This window comes from Ovis canadensis, chromosome 19 (genome assembly GCF_042477335.2).
Source record: "Ovis canadensis isolate MfBH-ARS-UI-01 breed Bighorn chromosome 19, ARS-UI_OviCan_v2, whole genome shotgun sequence".
In the NCBI taxonomy this organism is placed as follows: domain Eukaryota; kingdom Metazoa; phylum Chordata; class Mammalia; order Artiodactyla; family Bovidae; genus Ovis; species Ovis canadensis.
The window spans coordinates 66,899,280-66,920,950 of NC_091263.1; the positions used below are offsets into that span (position 1 = coordinate 66,899,280).

Sequence of the window (21,671 nt, forward strand, 5' to 3'; positions counted from 1 at the left end):
GCTGAGGCAGGGCTCAGACAGCTGTATTCTGCATTGCTCTAGGTCAATTACTGAGCACAAAGTATTGAAGGATTTTTATGTGGCTATCACAGAGTGTGACCTTTTGAACTCATACTCTGTAGAGTCTACCTGTCAAAAAAAAAAAAAATCCCAATTTTTTTTCCCACTGAAGAGCCCCCAACCTGAGTTCCCAGCCCTGAATATGCCATCCAACCTCAAACCTCTGGACATGTCAGTCTTACGATTTGATGGGATTATAAAGCCTACATAGTTTGTCCCTATGCCTCTCTACTGGATGTTTGAACGCTAAATGTGTTGTAATGTGTTGCAAGTAACAGAAAAGCCCATTCAGAGACACTTAAAGGGTAACATCCCGAGGCCCTCCAATTTCAGGCCAGGTGTGACCCAGCAGCTCAGTGATGTCATCAGGAGCTGTTTTTCTCTCTGTCTTCTGTGGTGCTGACCTCATTCTTAGGGGCCTACCTCACATCCCGAGATGTTTTCTTTGTCACAGCTAGTCACTCTTCCTTGTTTATTTCCAGGAGGAGGGCAAGTGCCTAGTATTCCCATTGAAAATTCTGAGATGTATTCTAAGCGGAGCAGCTTAATCACATGCACACGCTGAATCAATCATCAATAGTGGTGGAGAGATGACAGGTTCTCTTGACTTGACCAAGTTGAGTTTTCCTCTCCCAGAACCATGCAGATCCTCTAAGGGGACCTGGGCCTCATTGGTAGGGAGAAGGGGTGGGGGGAATGGATGCTGGGGAAGCCAGGCGTCAAATGACCCTTCAAGTCTACAATTTCCCTGCCAAGTGGTCTTCCAGACTCAGTTCAACATCTCCCAGGCCTCCTCCACCACGCCGCACTCCAGCTTTTGTCAAGGGGACCTTTCTTGGATTTGAGACCTTTCTTGTTGATATATCTCTTCCTGGGAATCCAACCTTTGGTTCTGTCTCTGTCCTCTGAGTCCACAAAAACCATCTGGTCCTCTTGTTCATGGCAGCCTTTCAGAGACAGAGCAGGGAATCAAAGTCACCCTGTCAGTCCTCTCCTCGAGATAAAACTTCCCAGTTCCCCATCATTCTACACAGGACTCAACTGTGTAACTTGGGCATGCTTACTAGCTTTTCCAGGCCTCATCAGCCTCACTGATCAAGGCTGGGGACAACTGGAGCTTCTCACGCTGATGGGGAGCCATGTGATGGGGGCCTGCAAAGTCCCTGAAGAAATATTCTACACGTCTAAAGCCTTGGTTTTACTGGAGGTATTTCGCCCTCCAATGGAAATCTAAAACATTTTAATTTTAAAAACATTATGTGAACAACTCAGCAATATAAGGACAAGCAACCCAATTAAAAATTGTACGAAGGATTTGCAGAGACATTTCTCCAAAGAAGATATATAAACAGACACAAAGAGATATTCAATGTCATTAGCTCTTAGGGAAATACAAATCAAAACCATAATGAAATATCACTTCACACCCGCTAGGATGGCTATAAGAAGAAGAGACACAATAATAATTGTTGGCGAGATGTGGAATACCACAGACTGCTGGTGAGAATGTAAAACAGTACAGGCTCTTTGGAAAACACTTTGATAAATCCTCACAAAATTAAACACAGAGTTACCATATGACCCAGAAATTCCACTCCTAAGTATAGGCCCAAGGTAACTGAAAACATATGTCCACATAAAAAACTAGTATGTGAATATTCATAGTAGCATGATTCACAAAAGCAAAAATGTGGAAATAATCCAAATGTCTATAAACTGATGAATGGATCAACGAATGTGGTTTATCCATATGATGAAATCTAACTCAGTCATAAAAAGGAATTAATCTAACCATGGATGAACCTTGAAACTATGATGCTAAGTAAACAAAGCCAGACACAAAAGACCGCATATGTTATGATTTCAATTACATGAAATGTCCAGTAAAGGAAACCCATAAAGACAGAAAGAAGATTATTGGCTGCCAGGGGCAAAGGGGAAGGGAAAACAGGGAGTGACTGCTAATTGGCACATGGTTTATTTTTAGGAGGATGAAAATGTTATGAGTTGTACACTTTGAAAGGGCAAATTTTATGATAATGTGAATTTCACCTCAATAAAAAGAGCTCCATTCATCTTTAAAAAATAACAGTTGCAGACATGGAATAAAACATAGACTCCATATGAGTATTTTAACAATATTTTCATTGTTTTCCCACTACAATATTATAACGTAATTAGCCTCCAATTAAAATTAATAATTTTAAAAAATAAAAATATTTTTGTTGTTTTTGTAAAACAAAGATGTTTATTGTAAAAAAAAATTGTCAAATAATACAGTTGAAAAGAAAAAAAACCCCTCAGAATCCTTTGCCAGCTCCATTCAGAGAAGAACACAGTGGTAATCATTACTAACATTTTAGCAAACATCCTTTCAGGCACCTTGCTGGTGATGTTGTCATGGATACTGACCAGTGTACACTTTTCTGTACAAGGAACTGAACCTTACAGTGGGGGCTGTATTGATCTGTGCAAGCCCCCTCTCTGCCTTTTTTCCCTCCCATACCATTTCCTGCCCTCTCAACCATCATTCATTTTTACCTGTGCCTTGGAGGTGTTATAAAATGTTTATCAGTTTGAAGGATGCATTCTGATGTGTTTTCCACGCATATACATGGCTAGAGAGAAGTGGGAGGGGGGGTTGTTACAGATCTCATTCTATTTCTTTCCTCTCTGGCCAAGCACCATGTGTTTAAGACCGATCTGTCCAGCTGCTATGTGCTCGTCTGGTGTGTTGCTCTGTCTCAGGATTTCTCAGCCTCAGGACACTGACATTTGGGGCTGGACCATTCTTCTTGTGGGGGCTGCCCTATGCACTGTGGGGTGATCAGCAGTATCTAGTAGGTGCTAGTTGCGCCTTCTCCCCAGCTGTGACACTCAAAACTGTCTCCAGACATTGACAATTGTCCTGGGTATCCAGGGGCAAAATCTCCCCAGCTGGGAATCCTTGCTTCCCTTTCCATGTATATGCGTGGAAAATACATCAGAATGCATCCTTCAAACTGATAAACATTTTATAACAACTTGTTGTACCAGAAATGGAATATATGCTGCAGCGAGACATCCAGAAACAAAAGAGGCCTGGCTATAACAAAATTCCATTCCGGATGTTCTGAGTGTCAGAGAACCTTGCTGCCATCTCGCTGAGCCATACTGGGTGGAAATGTGTGGGGTATGAGGAACTGGTCTTTGAGCTATGCATAAAATCCTTCAAGGGCAAAATCATTTATTCCCTCAGCCAGCGTTTACTGATCAGCTACTGTATGCCAGATACTTGTCTTGGCACTGGGTAAACAATCAGCTTTCAAGGAGCTTACCCTCAAAGTGGGAAATAAAATAAACAATAAACAACTGTTGTTACTCAACAGCAAGTGCTATGAAGAAAAGTGTATCTGAATGAGAAAGCAGAGATGGGGGCGTAGGAAGGCCTGAGGAGGAAGTCCTCCTGAGGACTTGAAAGTGAGTTAGGGTGCCAGTGTGAAAGTTAGGGAAATGCTTTCTTGTGAGCAGCAAAATTAAAACTGCACTTTCCTTTTTAGCACACAGATTCTCATTGCATTTTAACTCAGAGGAGAAATTAGGACGTTTCATGATAGGAAGAGCATAGGATTCTACAGTGAGCACCTGCCATCTCGCCCTATCACACTTCCTAGGATGGACACAAGATCAGCTGCAGCAGAACCTTCATTCTCCAGCTAAGAACCTCTGATGAATGCAATCCCGCTGACAACTGGATACGTATTCCAACAAGTAGTAGCAGTATTCCATGAGTAGAAATACCCCAAGTGCTCTAACCAAATTGCTGTTGAAGCACGTTTCTATTGTTTCTAATTTTTCACCATTATACGCCACGGCTGCATGGATCTGATGATGAGACTCGGGCCTTTGAGGACCTGCTGGGTCTGCCAAGGACTGTTCTGTGCTCTGCCCCCTCTCCCTACTTCCGGCTCTGTCCTTCTCAGCTCCACAGCTCCACCCTTAGCTTCTGGAGCAAGGGTGGGCTGCTCTGTGCCTTGGTTTCCCCACTGGCGGGCTTCAGTGAGAACACGGTAGCTGCTCCCCTCCTCCCCAGTTCTGAGTCTCCTGCGGAACAGGAACCCAGAACAAAGGGCGGGCTGGCAAGTCAACACGCTGGCCCCAGTAACAGGGAGCGGAGGAAAATGGGAGCCCTCGGAGGAGGGGGAGGCTCCTGCGGCTCCCCTTGCGGGCTGCTGCCTGGGGCCGCCTGTGTCAACAGCCAGGGGTCCCTACCCTGATCCTGTTGGGGACAGCCTCCCCTCTTTGCCTGCAGGGATCGGCCTGGGGGATGTGGGCAGCGAGGCTCTCCCTGGAGAGGTTGCTGCCATCAAACCCAGTGAGAGGGACTAGTGAGCCATGAATTGTCAGAGCTTATGATTTTTTTTTTTGTCAGTCAGGCATCCAGAGTTTTAAGGATTGACAGTCAGTATTTTAGGGCTTCCCCAGTGGCTCAGCAGTACAGAATCTGCCTGCCAACGCAGGGGATGTGTGTTCGATCCCTGGGTGGGCAAGATCCCCTGGAGGAGGAAATGGCAACCCACTCCAATATTCTTGCCTGGGCAATCCCACGGACAGAGGAGCCTGGCGGGCTAGTCCAGGAGCATTAGAAAAAGCATTAGACATGACTGAGCAACTAAAACAACAACAACTAGTATTTTTAAAATATATGCATGGTAGGTGTCAGCCAGAGTACAGCCTTCGACCGGACCATCTGTCTCTGCTTCAGCTGAGAAGCGGTCACGCAGAGAACTCATGGATCCTAGGCAGCTGTTTTGGAACCAAACCACACCAACCAGGTAAGAGATGGCACGGGGTCCTGGAGTATCAGAGCCACAGGTGGCCTCCCTGTGGCACAGGGTGGGGGGAGAGACGGCCACTGAGACCAGAGTGAAGGGTCGTGCCCAGCATCGCACTGGTCTCCTGCCCCCAGCTCGGGGCTGCCTCACTCCTAGGCCTATTGCCCAATCCTACTTGCCTCTTAGTCACTGGTATTTTGGAATGTTGGCCAACACTGGGTGCCTAGCAAAGGAAAAGAGAGGCCCCTTTCAGGAAGGCCTCAGCCCCTGCATGTCGCCAGCAGGCCTTGGGCAAGGCTGCGTGATTACCACCTAAAAGGGGCCGCAAGTGGCAGAGGATCCGAGAAGGGACGATGGCAGGGGCTTGGAAGGCACTGGTGCTGGTAGCAGGCTTGGCAGCCGTGGCCTGTGTGGCCCAGCATGGTCTGAGCTATGAAGAGATTGTCACCCAGGCCCTGAAGTTCTTCAACCAGGGGCGGCGAGGACAGCGCATCTTTGGCCTGCTGGAAAGCACCCCGCCGCCACCTGGTTTGGTGAGGGTCAGGGTCTCAAGCCTGGGGAGCGGGTACCACCTACCTCACAACATCCCATGAGGCCAGCAGGCAGGAGCGAGCGCCCCAAACAGGCACAAAGTGCTTGGTTAACAGCAGATGCTGGTGTTATTACTATAATGTTTCTCTACTCAGAAGGTAAAATGGAGACTGGTACTCTCTCTCTGGCCTGGCAGCTGGCTAGCTGATCAATTCCGGCATTTGCCCAAAGGTGGAATGTGGGGTCTGGGAGTCCATTCTGCTCTCAGGCCCTGGACTTGAAGGAGTAAGCAGAGCTGTTTCAAAGGATGGACAGGAGCCAGACTGGTCCCACCAGAAGGCACCTCACCAGGGCCTTCCAGGGTCCCCCTTCCCACCCCCTTACCTCTCTCCTGGCAGTTGGGAGGCAAGTATTCTAGGTCCTTTGTCACAGAAGAGGAGATTGAGGTGCAGAGATGGGAGGTGACCCCTCAAGGCGGTCCAGCCATGAAGTGGTGGCCTCTGCTGGTTTCCAGAAGCCCTGCTTGCCTTCAGTCTCTGCTGAGGCTGTTTGAAGCGGCCGCCTCTCTTAGGTGGGAAGTGCAGACCTCGGGCAAGCCCTGTCAACTTGGAACTGTGATCTCTCTCCTCCCTGCCTTTGTTCTCTCCTGTGTAAAAGGGAGATGACCGTGACTCTTCTCCTGCTTCTTTAGAACTCGACCACGATCCCGCTCAACTTCAGGATTAAAGAGACTGTGTGTTTCCTGTTCCGGTACCGCCGAAGACCCCGACAGTGTCCTTTCAGGGAGGGCGGGGTGAGTCTCCCATCCATCCCCTGGCTCCCTGCCCCAATGAGCAGGACAAGGAATCTCCCCTCTCTCTCACCTCCTTCCCGGAGGCCGAGTTTGCTTCCACCCATCCACAGACAGGTGAGGTTTGACTGTGGAAGCTTTTTTTTTTAAATTGGGTTTTTCCTTATGGCTTTTTCTTACTACAAATTGTCCATCCTTATTAGAAAAGCAATACACACTAAAAGAAGTGACTAAATATTAAAAGAGAAAGAACAAAGGGGGACCATAATCCACATCAGTTCAGTTCAGTCAGTCAGTCATGTCTGACTCTTTGTGACCCCATGGACTGCAGCACGCCAGGCCTCCCTGTCCATCAACAGCTCCTGGAGCTTACTCACACTCATGTCCATGAGTCAGTGATGCCATCCAAATATTTCACCCTCTGTCGTCCCCTTCTCCTGCCTTCAATCTTTCCCAGCATCAGGGTCTTTTCCAATGAGTTAGTTCTTTGCATCAAGTGGCCGAAGTATTGGAGTTTCAGCTTCAGCATCAGTCCTTCCAATGAATATTCAGGACTAATTTTCTTTAGGATGGACTGGTTGGATCTCCTTGCAGTCCAAGGGACTCTCAAGAGTCTTCTCCAACACCACAGTTGAAAAGCATAAATTTTTTTTTAGTTTTTGTTGATGCTTTTGTAATCCACCCAGATAACCGCTGACTTTATTTTTCTGGGCTCCAAAATCACTGTAGATGGTGACTGCAGCCATGAAATTAAAAGACGCTTACTCCTTGGAAGGAAAGTTATGACCAACCTAGACAGCATATTAAAAAGCAGAGACATTACTTTGCCAACAAAGGTCCGTCTAGTCAAGGCTATGGTTTTTCCAGTGGTCATGTATGTATGTGAGAGTTGGACTATAAAGAAAGCTGAGCGCCGAAGAACTGATGCTTTTGAACTGTGGTGTTGGAGAAGACTCTTGAGAGTCCCTTGGACTACAAGGAGATCCAGCCAGTCCATCCTAAAGGAGAACAGTCCTGGGTATTCATTGGAATGACTGATGGTAAAGCTGAAACTCCAATACTTTGGCCATCTGATGCGAAGAGCTGACTCATTTGAAAAGACCCTGATGCTGGGAAAGATTGAAGGCAGGAGAAGAAGGGGACGACAGAGGATAAGATGGTTGGATGGCATCACCGACTCAATGGACATGGGTTTGGGTGGACTCCAGGAGTTGGTGATGGACAGGGAGGCCTGGCGAGCTGCCGTTCATGGGGTCGCAAAGAGTCAGACACGACTGAGCCACTGAACTGAACTGAACAGATAACTGCTTTTCTAAAATTAGGAAAATATTTTATTATAGCAAACTAACAAAATTTAGAGAAGCGAAGTAAGAAACAAAAAATCTGCATCCCTACTACTCAGGAGACAACATTAACTGTTGGTGTGTCATCTTCGGTGCCTTTTTGATGTACACACGAGTGTTTTAAACAATATTACTCTCTCTCGGCTAATTTATGGAGACCATTTCCCGTGTAAGAACTTGCAGGAAAGTCAATGTTATCGGGCGCGCACGGAGCCTGCCCGGGTGTCCCCAGCGACCGCTGCTCCCTCCGGCGTCTAGCGGGCGGATTGGAGCTCGGGAGTCGGGGGACCTGGGCGAGGGCGCCGTCCGCTGCAGCCAGTGTGCTTGCTCCCCGGCAGGAAGAGCGGAACTGCACCGGCTCCTTCTTCATGCTGCGGCAACTCCGCCTCCTGTCGCTCAACTGCGTGCCGGACCGTGAGCTGGAGCCAGAGGTGAGCCCCTGCGCCCTCACCTGCCCCAGTTCCAGTCTCAGCGGCGCTCTGCCCGGTGACCCCCGTGATCGAGGGTCCCTCACCTGGGCCACTGAGTTAGGCACGTGGAACCTCAGTTCTGGAGGTCCCAGCCCTTAGCCCTGGAAACTGAACCGGTCTAAACGCAAGTAGTCTGGAGGGGAGAGGCGTGGCCAGACCTTGATGATTGACGGCTAGTCGTCTGGTAGAAGGGGATGGGGACAGGAACTGATGGCCTCCTCCTGGGGCTGGGAGGGGACTCAGTCTTCCAGGGGCTGTTCTCTGGGCCCTGAGCTCTGGTAACCCGCCTCCCCATACCACTTTCGGGAAGACAAGCCGGAGGTGGAGCCTCCCGGTGAGTGAGTGCAATAGCCGGGGTGGACAAGACTGGCAGGCGTTCCTAGCCCCTCTGGGCCTGACTGGGGTCCCCTCCAGCGCCATCACCAAGGTCACTGCCTGGGCCTCCAGACTCATCCCCACCTGGGGAGAGAGGGGCCACACGCGGGACAGGAAGCGGGGAGGCGATCGATGAGGGCGCTCACCGCCGCATCACTTCTGCAGCCCCGCCGCCGGGGGAGGACTCTGCTGAGTCTTCCGGGGGGAAGACCCTCCACAACTTGACAGCTCCAACCTGCCACCTGCGGCCAGGGACCTGTACGAGAGAGCCAAGTACGACATCCTCTCCAACATCCTGAGGAATTTCTAGGGCTGGAGAAGGGAAGGGATGCCCTGCAAGCCCACAGCGAGCTGCGATTCCCACCCATTCTCTTGCTCTGCTGCCCTTTGCATTACCTGGCCGGTAAACGAGCCCACCCTCACCCCTCAGCCTTGGATACCTGCTTCCCTCTGCCGGGGACTTCCTGCCCATCCTGTGCCTGTGGATGCTCCACACCCTGCCAGGCACAGGTCCCAAGTCACCTCCCCGGGGAAGCCTCTCTGCTCTTCTCCGGTCCGTGGTGCAGTCACGATCCTCAAACCACGCTGGCAAGTACCAGCTGGGTCCCAGGCTACAGAGCACTGTCTCTCCTCCCAGCGGGCCCTCCTGTGCCAGCTACAGGGGGCTGGGAGGGAGTTTCTCTGCCAAGTGCTCCCGAATCCCGGGAGGGCAGTTCTTTCTGGGCAGGACCCTGAGTGCCCCTGTTCCCTGCCCAGTCACTGTGACAATGAAATGTCCCTTCATATATCTAGCACCCCCAAGAGGGGGCCAGGGCATCCTCTACTGAGAGCGCCAGGAGTGAAGCTCAATAAAAAGTTTCTAAGTTAAACGATTATGTGAATAAGTGAATGAATCAAGTGTCAGGGATGAGCCAGCTGGACTTGGGAGGAAGAGACCAAGGAGGCAGGTCCTGGGGGTGAGATTCCACTGTGCATCTTGGGGCACACAGACTCCCTGCAGTCAGGGCAGGGACAATGACGAGAAACGGGATAATGAGGGGCGCCATCTGAGGGCCATCCTGGGAGCTCAAGAAGGCAAAGTAACCTGCCCCCAGGCTATTCTGGAACCACCTTTCCTTCCTCTCAGCTACTTTTATTCTTCCTCCTTTATCATAAAGCTCCAGCCAGAACCTCTTCCGGATCCCCAGACTCGCACGTCAGATGGCCTCATAGACGCTACCCCATGGACGTCCCAGGGGCGCCACCCACTCAGAATCTTCCCTCCAGACCGCCCTTCTTAGTGACTATCCCAGCCCAATCCAGCTGATGGCAGCCTCATCCACCCAAGGACCTGAGCCTTGCTCAGACTCTCTGCTGTCTCTCAGGGAGAGTCTGGTTTTGGAGAGAGTTGGTCTCGGTTCCTGATCCATCCAGCCCTGAGAAGAGGGCCTGGCACATGGCAGTTGCTCAGTAAATACTTGTTGAGTGGATGAGAGCCCTTTTCTTCTTACCAGTAGGCCCCCCTTTTCAAGTCTTTGCTAGAGAAGTATCTGTGGGAAACGCTCTCATTTGAGGGGCCATGGAGTAGAGCCCCTCGGGGGAATGGGTTTTTTCAGCCAGGGCTTCCCTGGTAGCTCACCTGGTAAAGAATCTGCCCTGGTTCACTTCTTGGGTTGGCAAGATCCCCTGAAGAAAGGAGAAGCCACGAACTCCAGTATTCTGGCCTGGAGAATTCCATGGACAGAGGAGCCTGGTGGGCTACAGTCTATGGGGCTGCAAAGAGACGGACATGACTGAGTGACTAAGCAACAGCACAGGGAAGCCAAGGACTCCTATTAATGATAATAGCCATGATTCATGATCGCTACTTCCCAGTGAACGGAAACACACTTCTCAGGTCTTAGAACAGTATTGCAAGGTGCATGCATCACCAGCAACTTTTAGTGAGAAAACTATGCCTCAAGGAAATTGGTTGACTCGACTGTAGTCCACACTCCAACCCCCTTGTAATCTAAATCTATGAGTATGTAATCTAAATCTAAATTGAGGGAGTGACCCTCAGGTGGGAAATGGGCAGGTTTGTGTGGACCAGGATAAACTAGACCGCAGACCATCTCTCTGTGGTGGGTGATGATGTTCACCTGGAGAAGGCCCTTGTAGCCTCACAGGAGGTGCCAGAGCCGAGGCACACCATCTATCACTCCCTTGCCTGACCTCCAGCCCGAGAGAGTACTCCCAGGCCTCAGCCAGGTCTTCTGTGGGGCCCTGGACACTAACGGGGCTCAGCAACTTCTCCCCGGAGGTTCAAGACTCATCTGTAGCAGTCAATGCCCCATCACACACGGTCGGGGAAGCTGGCCCATCATACTGTACCCAGCGAGAGGCAGGCCTATGGGACCAGCCACCAGGTCCCAGTCTGCTGGGCTGCCCTGCTGCATTCTCCTAGCCAGCATGAGCAGGCCCTGAGACGGCACCAAACACAGCTCAGCCTCTTGGCCTTGGCAGCTTCTGAAAGTCTTCAGAGCCATCAGAGCAAGACTGAGAAGGGAGAATTCACCGGGGCTGGCCGTGGGAACACAATGAGTGAACAGACCTCTAGGTTAACATCTAAATGTCTTCAGAAATCAACTTTCACTCCCTATACAGATACTTATAGTTCAGCTGGTAAAGAATCTGCCTGCAATGCAGGAGACCCAGGTTCAATTCCTGAGTCGGGGAGATCCCCTGGAGAAGGAAATGGCCACCCACTCCAGTATTCTTGCCTGGAGAATCCCATGGACAGAGGAACCTGGCAGGCTACATACAGTCCATGGGGTCACAAGAGCTGGACAGGACTTAGCGACTAAACCACCATCACCATAGACAGATATGATGTGAGCTTTATTTTTTAAAAGAAAAAATGACCATGGTCATTTTGTGTCCCATTTTACAACCAGCTTGTTTTCATTTAACCTATCAGCCAATACACTTCAGTCACTATTGGCTCACATTTTTTCTTTTTTTTCTGTCTTATGCTCCATTGGGTGACTAGACCTCCATTTATTTAAGTTACTCCTGCTGTTGAAGTTTTTTCCGTTTTTTTGCTTTGTTTTTAAACAATGCTGAGATAAAAATAAGTTCCTCGAATGGAAATAGTATCAGAGTGTATGAGCATGTTAAGAACTTAATATATTGCTAAATTACTATCTAGGATTGTAGACAGCAGTTAAGCAATATTGCTCTTCTGGCAGTTTTATTTATGCTACTTGGAAATAGGGAATGGCCTGAGTGCCCAGCCACTAGAGGAATGGTTAAGTAATTTGTGTTATACTCACTGGATTGCATATTGTACAGCCTTTAAGGTAAATCTGAAGACAATGTTATATCAAGGAAAATGCTTGTGTTAGACTCGAGCAAAGGACCTGCTAAGCTGGGTTTTTCTCCACTTGATGGAGACCAGAGAGCCCTTGGGGTCCACAGGTCCCCTCATCATCTCGGCCTGAAGTGCACCCCAGGATCTGGAGCCCAGAAGAGACACTAAACCTTGGGGCCACAGTGCAAATCAGTGTCCAACTTTTTCTTGTTTAAACTGCTTTATTGAGCTGTAATTGACATAGAATAACTTGCACATATTCAAAGTACACATTTGATAAGTCTGACATAATGTACAATCTGTGAAACCATCCCCACAAGATAGTGCACATACCCACCATCCCTCCAGGGTCTCCTCACACCCTTTAAATTCTGAGTCCTCCCCAACGGCCTCCTCATCAACCCTGCTGTCCTCAGGCACTCCGCGATCTTTCTGTTGCTACGTTAGTTTACATTTTCTGCTTGTTGTTCACTCAGTCGTCTCCGACTCTTTGTGACCCTGTGAACCGCAACATGTCAGGCTTCCCTGTCCTTCAACAACCTGGAGCTTGAGCAAACTCATGACCATCGAGTCGCTGATGCCATCCAACCATCTCATTCTCTGTCGTCCCCTTCTCCTGCCTTCAATCTTTCCCAGCACCAGGGCCTTTTCTAATGAGTCAGCCCTTCCCATCAGGTGGCCAAAGGATTGGAGCTTCAGCATCAGTCTTCCCAATGAATATTGAGGGCTGATTTCCTGTAGGACTGACTGGTTTGATCTCCTTGCAGTCCAAGGCACTCTCAAGAGTCTTCTCCAGCACCACAGTTTGAAGGCATCAATTCTTCGGCGCTCGGCCTTCTTTATGGTTCAGCTCTCACATCCATGCATGACTACTGGAAAAACCATAGCTTTGACTAGACGTCTGGACCTTTCTCGGCAAAGTAATGTCTCTGCTCTTTAATATGTTGGTCACTGCTTTTCTTCCAAGGAGCAGGTGTCTTTTAATTTCATGGCTGCAGTCACTGTCCACTTGGAGCCCAAGAAAACTAAAGTCTGTCACTGTTTCCATTGTTTCCCCATCTATTTGCCATGAAGTGCTGGGCAGAGTTCTATATAAATGGAAATCTGCTCTAAACTGGAGGTTTGTATTCCCTCAAAATTCACATGCTGAAATCCTAACCTCTAAAGTAATGGTGTTTGCAGACTGGGCATTTGGGATGTATTGATATTAGGTCATGAGGGCTCTGGGATAACTGATGTTATAAAAGGGACTGTGGCGAGCTCGCATGCCATCCCTGTCATGTGAAGACATACAGCAAAAAGACGGCTGTCTGTGAACCAGGAAGCGGGGCCTCACTAGACACTGAATCTGCCAGTCCCTTCATCTTGAACTCCCCATCCTCCAGAATTGTGAGAAATAAACTTCTGCTGTCTATAAGCCGGTCAGTCTTTGGTAATTTTTACTGCAGCCTGAACAGACCAAGACATAGCACACGGCAATGTCCTCCTTTTTTGACCAGCTTCTTTCACTAAGCATCATTATTTTGAGATTCTTTTATGTTGTATCAAAACATCAATCATTCCAATCTCCTAAGAGAAGTGGGTATCCACCCTCAGGGGACCTGGAGACAAGTGAAAAATCTGAATTAGAAATTTAGAATCATCCTTCAAATAACAGGCCCAGATGGCTTCACTGGTGAATTCTAACAAATATTAAAAAAAAAAATACTACTTCTTCACAAACTCTTACAGAAATAAAGAAGGAGGAAACACTTCACTCATTCTATGAGGCCAGTACCACTGGCCAACGACATCACAAGAAAAGAAAACCACAGAATATAGCTCTAGTGAACACAGATGTATTATAAAAAACTCCTTTAAAAAATATCAGCAAGCCATTCAGCAACATATAAAGGATTATACACCATGACTGAGTGGGATTTATTCTAGGAACTCAAGGTTGTATCAGTATCTTGAAAATCAACTAATGTTATATACTGTATTAACAGCTCAAAGGACAGGAAAAGCTGATAGGTGCAGGAAAAGCATCTGATGAAATCTAATACCTATTCATGACAAAACCTCAACTAAGTAAGAATACAATGCAATTTCCTTAACTTGAAAAAGGTCACTGATGAAAACCCCACAGCTTAACATATTCACTGGTGAAGGATTATGTTTTCCTACCTAAGACTAAGAACAAGGCAACCATGTCTATTTGTGCCATTTATATACCACACTGTATGGCAGGTTCTTTTCTATTTTTTTTTTTGAGCCAGAGCACACAGCTTGTGGGATCTATTCCCCAACCAGGATTGAACCCAGGCCATGGCAGTGAGAGCTCTGAGTCCTAACTACGAGGTTACCAGGGAACTCCCTATACTGGAGGTTCTAGCCAGTGCAACAAAGCAGGAAAAAATTAAAGGCATCTGTATTGGAAAGATAAAACTATCTTTATTCACAGATGGAATATCATATGCGTAGAAAATCCCAAGGAATACACATATGTGAAAAATTTTTTTAAGGATAAAGACTTTAAAGGGAATTTCCTGGTAGTGTAGTAGTTAGCAGATCCCCGGTGGTCTAGTGGTTAGGATTTGGGGCTTTCACTGCCACGGCTCAGGTTTAATCCCTGGTTGGGGAACATCCTTCAAGCTGTGCAGCACAGCTAAAAAAGAAAGAAAGAGTAACTAATGAATGAGTTTGGCAACGTCACAGGATACAAGATCAATATACAAAAAACCAATGGCATTTCTATATACTAGCAAAAAAACACCTCCCCAAATACAATTAAGTCAGTGTAGTTCCATCCACACAGCATAAAAAACAAAAGCAGTTAGGATCAACTTAACAGAAGGAAGTGCAACACTTCAAAAATGAGAAAATATTGCTGGGAGAAATCAAGGAAGATCTAAACAAATGACAAACATTCCATGCTCATGGACTGGAAGACTTTGCATTGTCAGCATGCTAATTCTCTCCAAACTGATCTGTGCATTCAACACAGCATCTCTTAAAAACCCCGGAAGCTTTTTGTAGAAACTGACAAGCTGATCTATAAAAGCTAATCGGAATGCAAAGTACCTAAAATATTCAAAAGGATTTTTTAAAATAACAAAGCTGGAGGACTTACATTATCTATTTTTAAGACTTACTTTAAAGCTGGAAAGCTCAGTACTATTCTGTTGGCTCATGGACAGGCATATAGATCAGTGGAACAGAACTGAGAGTCTAGAAATAAACCCTTATATTTATGGTTAACTGATTTCAACAAAGGTACCAAAGCAATTCAATGGAGGAAGAGATAGCCTTTGCAACAAATGTGCTGGGACAAATGGATACACACACACACACACACACACAGACACAAAATGAATTTTAAAATTAACTTGAATGGATTCTACACCTACACAAAAGCTACAATTATAAAACTTCTAGAAGAATTTCTTCATGACCTTGGGTTAGGCAAAACTCTTAAGATATGACACCAAAAAGTACAATCCATAAAAGAATTTATAAAACTAAACTTAATCAAAATTAAAAACTTCTACAACACTATTAAGATATTATTTTTCAATACTATTAAGAAAATGAAACGATGAGCTACAGGCTGGGAGAAGACATTTGCAAATCATTTATCGGATAAAGGATTTGTATCTAGAATATGTAAAGAATTCTTTAACTCAATAAGACATATGACCCAACTAACCAAGGGTAAGTTTTCAGTAGATATTTTATTACAGATATACAAATGGCTAACAAGAACATGAAAAGATGCTCAAAAACCATTAGCCATTAGAGAAATACAAATGGTCAGTTGTTTTTTTTTTTTACAAATGGTCAGTTTCTTAAAAGGTTAAATGTAAGCTTACCGTATGTATGATCCAGCAATTCTGCTCCTAACAGTCTACCTGAGGAATGAAAATGTATGAGAACAAAAACTTGTACATCATAGCAGTACTGTTCATAAAAGCCCCACACTGGAAACAAATTAAACATTGATCAATTGGTGAAAAAAACAGTGGATAAACAAAATGTGGTATATGCTTACAGCGGAATACTATTCACAGGAACAATAAAATAGAAAGAACAAACTACCAATACCTTCTATGCCATCAATGAATCTCAAAAACAGTACTCCAAGGAAAGCAGCCAGACACAAAAGACCACATATTGTATGATCCCATTTATATGAAACATCTAGAACAAGGAAATCCACAGAAACAGAAAGCAAAATAGTGGTTGCCCAAGGATGAGGGTGAGAATGGGGACAAACTGCATATGGGCACCAGGAAACTTTATGCAGTGATGAAAATATCGTAACGCGGGGCAGCGGCAATGGTGGCACAACTCTGCACATTTACTACAAACTATTGAACTGCACACTTAGAATGAGTGAATAAATTATACCTCAATAAAATTATTTTTAAAAACCCAGTGATGCAAAACAAAGGGAAACTAGGAAGCATGATTAGGTGAACTTTGGATCTGCATATACCTGACTGCCCTCAAGTTCTTCAAGAAAATAATGGTTGTGTCTGTTCTATGTGTCCGGCGCTGACACACAATAGGGGTGACTCAAGGAGCTCACCATCTCATGAGTGAGACAAGCACACAGGCCACTGCCCAGCTGGGGTTCCGTTAGAAACAAGCGTGGAGGAGACGTACCAGGCCAACCAGAGAGGCCAGACCACAGCAGCCTTCTCTGCCCCGCTAGGTGGTCTGCATTTTTACCCCGAACGGCAAACCTAGAAAAAGAGTTAAACAGGGAACCGAGCTCCACTAGAGAAAAACATTGTGTGTCATCACTTGAGATGAAATAGGGAATAGTAAGCCTGGGAGATAATTGGTAAGAACCGTGAGATTCCCCTGCCATTTTTCGGTTGGGTAAAACTATGTTATTGTGAGCAGCAGTAAAAACCAGTGCCGCTGGTCTTTGGGGTGAAGAGGAGTGGGCTCTGTTGCTAGTTGTGAAGGCAGAGGAGTTCAGTGAACAACAACAGGGAAACGGAAAGTCAAGCAGATGAGCCGAGCCAGAGCTGCTCGGGCTACCCTGTGCTCCTAGGGTCTCTGGTTCTGAGCAAAGTGGTGTAGGTTACACGGAAAGGGCTGTTAGCACATCACAGGCATTTGGCCTTTCTCCCACAGCTAATCTGGTCTCCTGTTTCGACACAAAGGTACCTGTTTCCATAATCCAAACATGGTTTCTTCTCTCTCCCTCACTGCCCAGCCTGCTTCTCAAAGGCCCGTCATGGTGCTGGGCAGCAGGCCTCCACGCTGCGGGCTCGCAGGATCAGCTGCTCCAGAGGACGAAAGCACTGCTCCCCTCAGCTGAACTGGACAGTGAGCGTGGAGATCTGGCCTCGGTTCTTGACAATACTATCGGCTAGTTGATGAGATAGGGTCAGTTGCTCAGTTCTTTTGAGATCATTTCTTTATGCTAAAATGAGCCACGTTACCTGGTAGTAACGGGCACAAGAGCCTGAGTGTGGAGGTTACTTACTGAGATGACCAAGAGAGAATCAACAGTGCTGGTGGGGTGTATGGGGGAGTGACATACCCTTCCAAAACCTTAATTGTCATCCGAGAGTGTAATCATTACCCACTGGATGAGACTGGCCAACAGCTGACTTTAGGAAGAGTGTGGATGCACTGTCCTAAGGTCCACCACCACAGTAACCAGCGTGCAGTCTCAGGGAGACAGATGTGGAACGTGGCTCCATCTGGGGAAGTGGAAACTATACACAGGGGCCCGGTTCTCACACAGGGATGAGCCTATGAGCCATGGTGGAGACTTGCCTGCATAGGGACCTGAGCTGTGCTCCAGTCCGAGGGAACCGGTCTCTGGGAAGGGGGTCAATCTGTGGTTTAAAACCTTTCCAGTGACTTCTACATGTGCCAAAGCTAGGTACCTCTGGCTTGGAGTATTAAAAAAAAAAGAGCTGGGTGTTTCGGTTCCAGGCAGTCACAGGCCAGTCACATTCTGCTGGGGAACTCTTGTGGAGTTTTACGGCACAGAGTAAAGAAAAGGGGGGAGATCCAAGAAAGGGGTGATATGGACAGGAGCAAGCATGCAACATGTTCATGAAGTTTTTTGCGTATTTTTTCATCGGAACCCATTCTTATAAAATACACACACGTCTCTTTGAAAACTACATCTGCCATCCAGTTAGGCTTTTTTCTTATTTTCACAGAAACATTTTCACTTTGTTCAATATTTTTACACTGAATTACAATAAAAATATGATTCACCTCTAATTAAAAGAAACAAATAAATCAGGGAAGGGCAAGAAGGTATTAGGAGCGTACTCTTTATTTCTCTTTGGTTTCTTAACACAAAATACATGCGTTCTATAAATAAAAGGAATGAAAATTTTCTGGGAAACAATAAATTGGGGGGAGGGAGAGTCAGAATTCCTACCTACTCACATCTCCGTGGCCAAGTCAAAAGGCTGGTCTTCAGCTCCCATCCTGGCTTTGCTCTCAGATGAAACCCAGAAGAGAAGGCTCCTTGTGTTATTACCTAAGGGGAAATACCCAAGGATGGCTGATGCCACGGCCCTCTGCTCAGAGCTGGGCTGGACCCCAGGGCTCACTGTTCAGTGTCTGTCCCACATTCTTTCCACAGTATCTCTGGGTGATGTCGTTTCATGGTTTTCCTGGAAAGGCTCCAACACCAAAGGGTCAGACCAGCCACCTGTGAAAAGTTATGACCATCGGACTAAGGAACCTACTGTGGAGAGCGTGAAATGTTGGTGTCGGCTCACTTGTGCTGAGAGCCCAAGTCAAAGCACCACCTTACTCGGAAACACTGAGCCCAGGTGTGGCAGTATGACTTCTGCGCCAGGAGGTGGGAGTGGGTATAGGAAGGCCACCACAGGAGTGGCAGATCGTGGGAAACTGAGCTCTCAACCCCGATGGCAAAATCTGGATCAGCATCCTAAGGACCTGGCGAGGCCCACTTGCTGATTCTTAACACATTCACAGCTCAGGCTTGTCAGTGCTGTTGCAAATTCACAAAAGGAACGGGCTTATAAGATGTGCATTGGAAACTCCTCTCTTAACAGGAAACACAGACCCCACCCTCCTTCCAAGTCTACCTCAAGAGGCAGACAGACAGGGAGTGAGAAATGCTGGAGCTCCGCCGTGAGCCTGGGCTTAGACTTGATCAGACTGTTAAGTCTTTTAAAATAAAAACATCATTTTCGGGCGCTTTTAGCAGAGGCCCAGCTCCACCTAAGTGGCAGGTGTCAAAGGTACTTCCTCTGGAAATGTGGCGATTGCACACACTGATAAGCCTCCTGGTCCCAGGGTAGGAGAGATGTCTCAGAATGCCACTTCCTGCCTTTCTGAAGGGCTTCCAGGACACCCGGGCAGAGGCGGCGATGGGCAAGAGACCAACCAAGAAGAGACTGGGACCCTGAGACCCAATCTCGCGTTGGAAACGTATCCTCTCTTAAGTCTCTACTGGAAGAGTTTTAGGAAAACCTAATTTTGGCAGCAGCAGTTGAGGAACAGCTCCCCTGCCCAGTGCACTGGTCACAGAAGTGTCCTCCTGTCGGTTTCCCACTGTGCAACGTCAAGGTCCTATTCAGGGAGGGCGAAGGAGGAGCGTGGAGTCAAGAGGTCGTTTGCTAAGATCATAGGAAGAAATACAAAATCTGTTCTTTGCAGCAGCAAGAGATTCTTTCGGCTTTTACTTCTTTGGGTTGTAAAGCCGGCTTTGCGAGAGTGTAAAGGTCCACCTTGCTGGTCGGTCTGCCAAGGACTGGAGGGGAGGCCAGACCCCTGGAGTTGGCAAGTGGATGGGGGAGCAGCGGACTGGCGGGGGAGAGGCGGTGGCTGGATCAAGCCAGCCCCGGGGCTGGTGGAAGGACCAAGTCCCTGGTTAGGTTCTCGAGGTACAAATGGTCGATGTGCCTCAGAAGCGTCATGATGAGGAAAACTATCCGAGGAGGACAGGTGGGCAAATGAGCATCTGGTCAAGGAAGGGAGGAACACGAGTGGCAACAGGAGGGGACCACCGGGGCCCGCGGAGCCGCCGGCAACAAGCTGGGAGCTCCCACCTAGAAGGGTGGCGGTAACAGCCAACTCGCTAAGCCTACAGTTAAAAAAGTCCTCTGACAGTGGGTGTGGAGACAAACCCCGTGAGCACCGTGCTACAGGACAGGGTGAGAGTGCACTGGTTCCAGACACGCGGGGGGCTCAGAGGGAACCCTGCGTGCCCTACGAGGCCTCGGGACCCTGGGATCCGAAGAATGTGGGAGCGGGTACCACCCTTTTCATGGCGGGTGGAGGTTTTCCATTTAAACACATAACTGCCCTTGGTGTCTTTTATGTTTTCTTCTTGCCAAAAAAAAAAAGCTCACTTGAAAAAAGTATTTTTCCTCCAGTTTCTTTCAAGTGTTGCTTTAACTTTCCTTCAGTTTCCTTCAAGTATCTTTTTTTTTTCTTCTCCCTCGGTTTCTCTCGAATAAGATGAAAAAGACCTCGTGGCAATCCCAAAATTAGACACAGGAAAAGTTTCTGTTCTCCCTGCTTGCTCAGCAATGTAGACAAGAATCCTCGGGGCCCTTGGATGGAAGGAGGCGCAGGGGCCCATGTGCAGCTGGCCCTGCCATGCTGCAGGCTCACAGTGAGGAACTCTGGCCTGTGTCCCCTCTCCCCCGGCCACATCCGGCAGTTTCCAGCGGCCTCAGCCACTGCAGCCGCCCCCCTGCGAACTGGCCACGGTATGGCTGGTGTGCGGTGGGTGAGGACTGTCAAGATGGAAAGCCCTCGGCAGAGGGGCAGCCCACGGAGCTGCGGCGGCTGGGAGGTGGGCTTGGATGGAGCCCGCGGATGTGTGGACCAGCTGAGCCGCCCTGTAAGCGGCGGCAGGACCCACAGGGGCTCTGTCCCCCGCTGTGTATCTTGGTCACCCAGGCCTGAAGATCACAAGGGCTGCACAGCCAAGGAGGACTTAAGCACCTGAAACCCTGGACCTCCGGCGAGCTCACGTTTCACCTTGTCGTCTGGTCCAGCACCTCTCCCCAGGGGGACGGTCCCCGGGAGGGAGTGCTGCCTGTGTTTGTACCAGATCCCTGCCCCACCACGGCCCACCCCTGCGCCTTAGATGGTGAGCAGAGGGATGCAGCCCACACCGACCCCGCCCTCGTGACAGGCCATGGGGGCCATGAACGTCCAGCGGTCCGTGTCTGGGTCGTACATCTCCACCGAGCTCAGGTTGGACTGTCCGTCATAGCCCCCCACGGCGTAGAGCCGCCCGCAGCTGGCCACCAGCGAGACCCGGCTCCGGCGCGTGAGCATGGGCACGATCAGGCACCACTGGTCCGCCACTGAGCTGTACACCTCAGCGATGCTGAGGAAGCCCGAGCCGTCGTAGCCCCCGCACACGAACATCTTGCTTCCCAGGGAGGCAGCCCCGTGGCGGCAGCGCTTGTTGAGCATGCCGGCCGCCGGGTGCCACGTGGCCGTGTGGTGGTTGTAGTGCTCCACCTGCAGCAGGGAGAGGGGTGGTCAGGCCCAGGCTCGGCTGCCGGCGGCCCGGCTGCCCTCCGTGCCCAGGGAGAGGCTGAGGGGACGAGGAGCTCTGCCGGGCTGGGCCCTGGCCCCGAAGCCCACGTTCCTCAGCTGCACACCTGCTTGTGAGATGACAGGCATGGGCGACAGGGAGAAGGCCTGGCCTCACCAGCTCTGTCTACACCCACAGAAAGAAGTCGAGGAGCTGCTGCGATGCGCTTGCTTTGTGTGGTGACAGAGCAGCGGGCGTGCGGGGTCTCCCGAGATCCCCACCGTCTGGTCCCCCTGAAGCCCTGGCGGACAGTGGAATGACCACTCAATGGCTCTGGAGCTCTTTTTAAAATAAATGCAATTTCAAGTCAAGTGGCCAGAAGAACGCAACTATCTGCACGTTCCCACTCTGTCTACGATTGCACTTCCTCTGGGTGGGAAATTCAGCAGGGCTCAGGTGCTGTT

General features: G+C 48.6%; 2 protein-coding genes and 1 long non-coding RNA gene across 8 annotated transcripts in view; 1 reads left to right on the forward strand and 2 right to left on the reverse strand.

Annotated features, from left to right (window-relative positions):
• Positions 1-5,172: 5,172 nt before the first annotated feature.
• On the forward strand, positions 5,173-9,252 carry LOC138424526 (15 kDa protein B-like). Its single transcript, XM_069561613.1, is given in 5 exon segments — positions 5,173-5,407; positions 6,097-6,198; positions 7,877-7,969; positions 8,549-8,578; positions 8,580-9,252. Coding segments are annotated over 5 exon segments (519 nt in total). The 5' UTR covers positions 5,173-5,227; the 3' UTR covers positions 8,694-9,252.
• A 2,663-nt stretch (positions 9,253-11,915) lies between these two features.
• On the reverse strand, positions 11,916-16,128 carry LOC138424537 (uncharacterized). Its single transcript, XR_011250841.1, has 2 exons — positions 15,566-16,128; positions 11,916-13,315 (listed from the first exon to the last, which is right to left on the reverse strand). It is a non-coding gene; the product is annotated as an uncharacterized lncRNA (long non-coding RNA).
• A 1,855-nt stretch (positions 16,129-17,983) lies between these two features.
• Positions 17,984-21,671, reverse strand: part of KLHL18 (kelch like family member 18) — a 49,632-nt gene continuing 45,944 nt past the window's right edge. For all 6 annotated transcript variants that reach the window (XM_069561626.1, XM_069561624.1, XM_069561625.1 and 3 more), the window contains one exon: positions 17,984-21,191. In XM_069561626.1, coding sequence (XP_069417727.1) covers positions 20,805-21,191 — 387 coding nt within the window. In that variant the 3' untranslated portion in view covers positions 17,984-20,804. The remainder of the gene's footprint in view (positions 21,192-21,671) is intronic.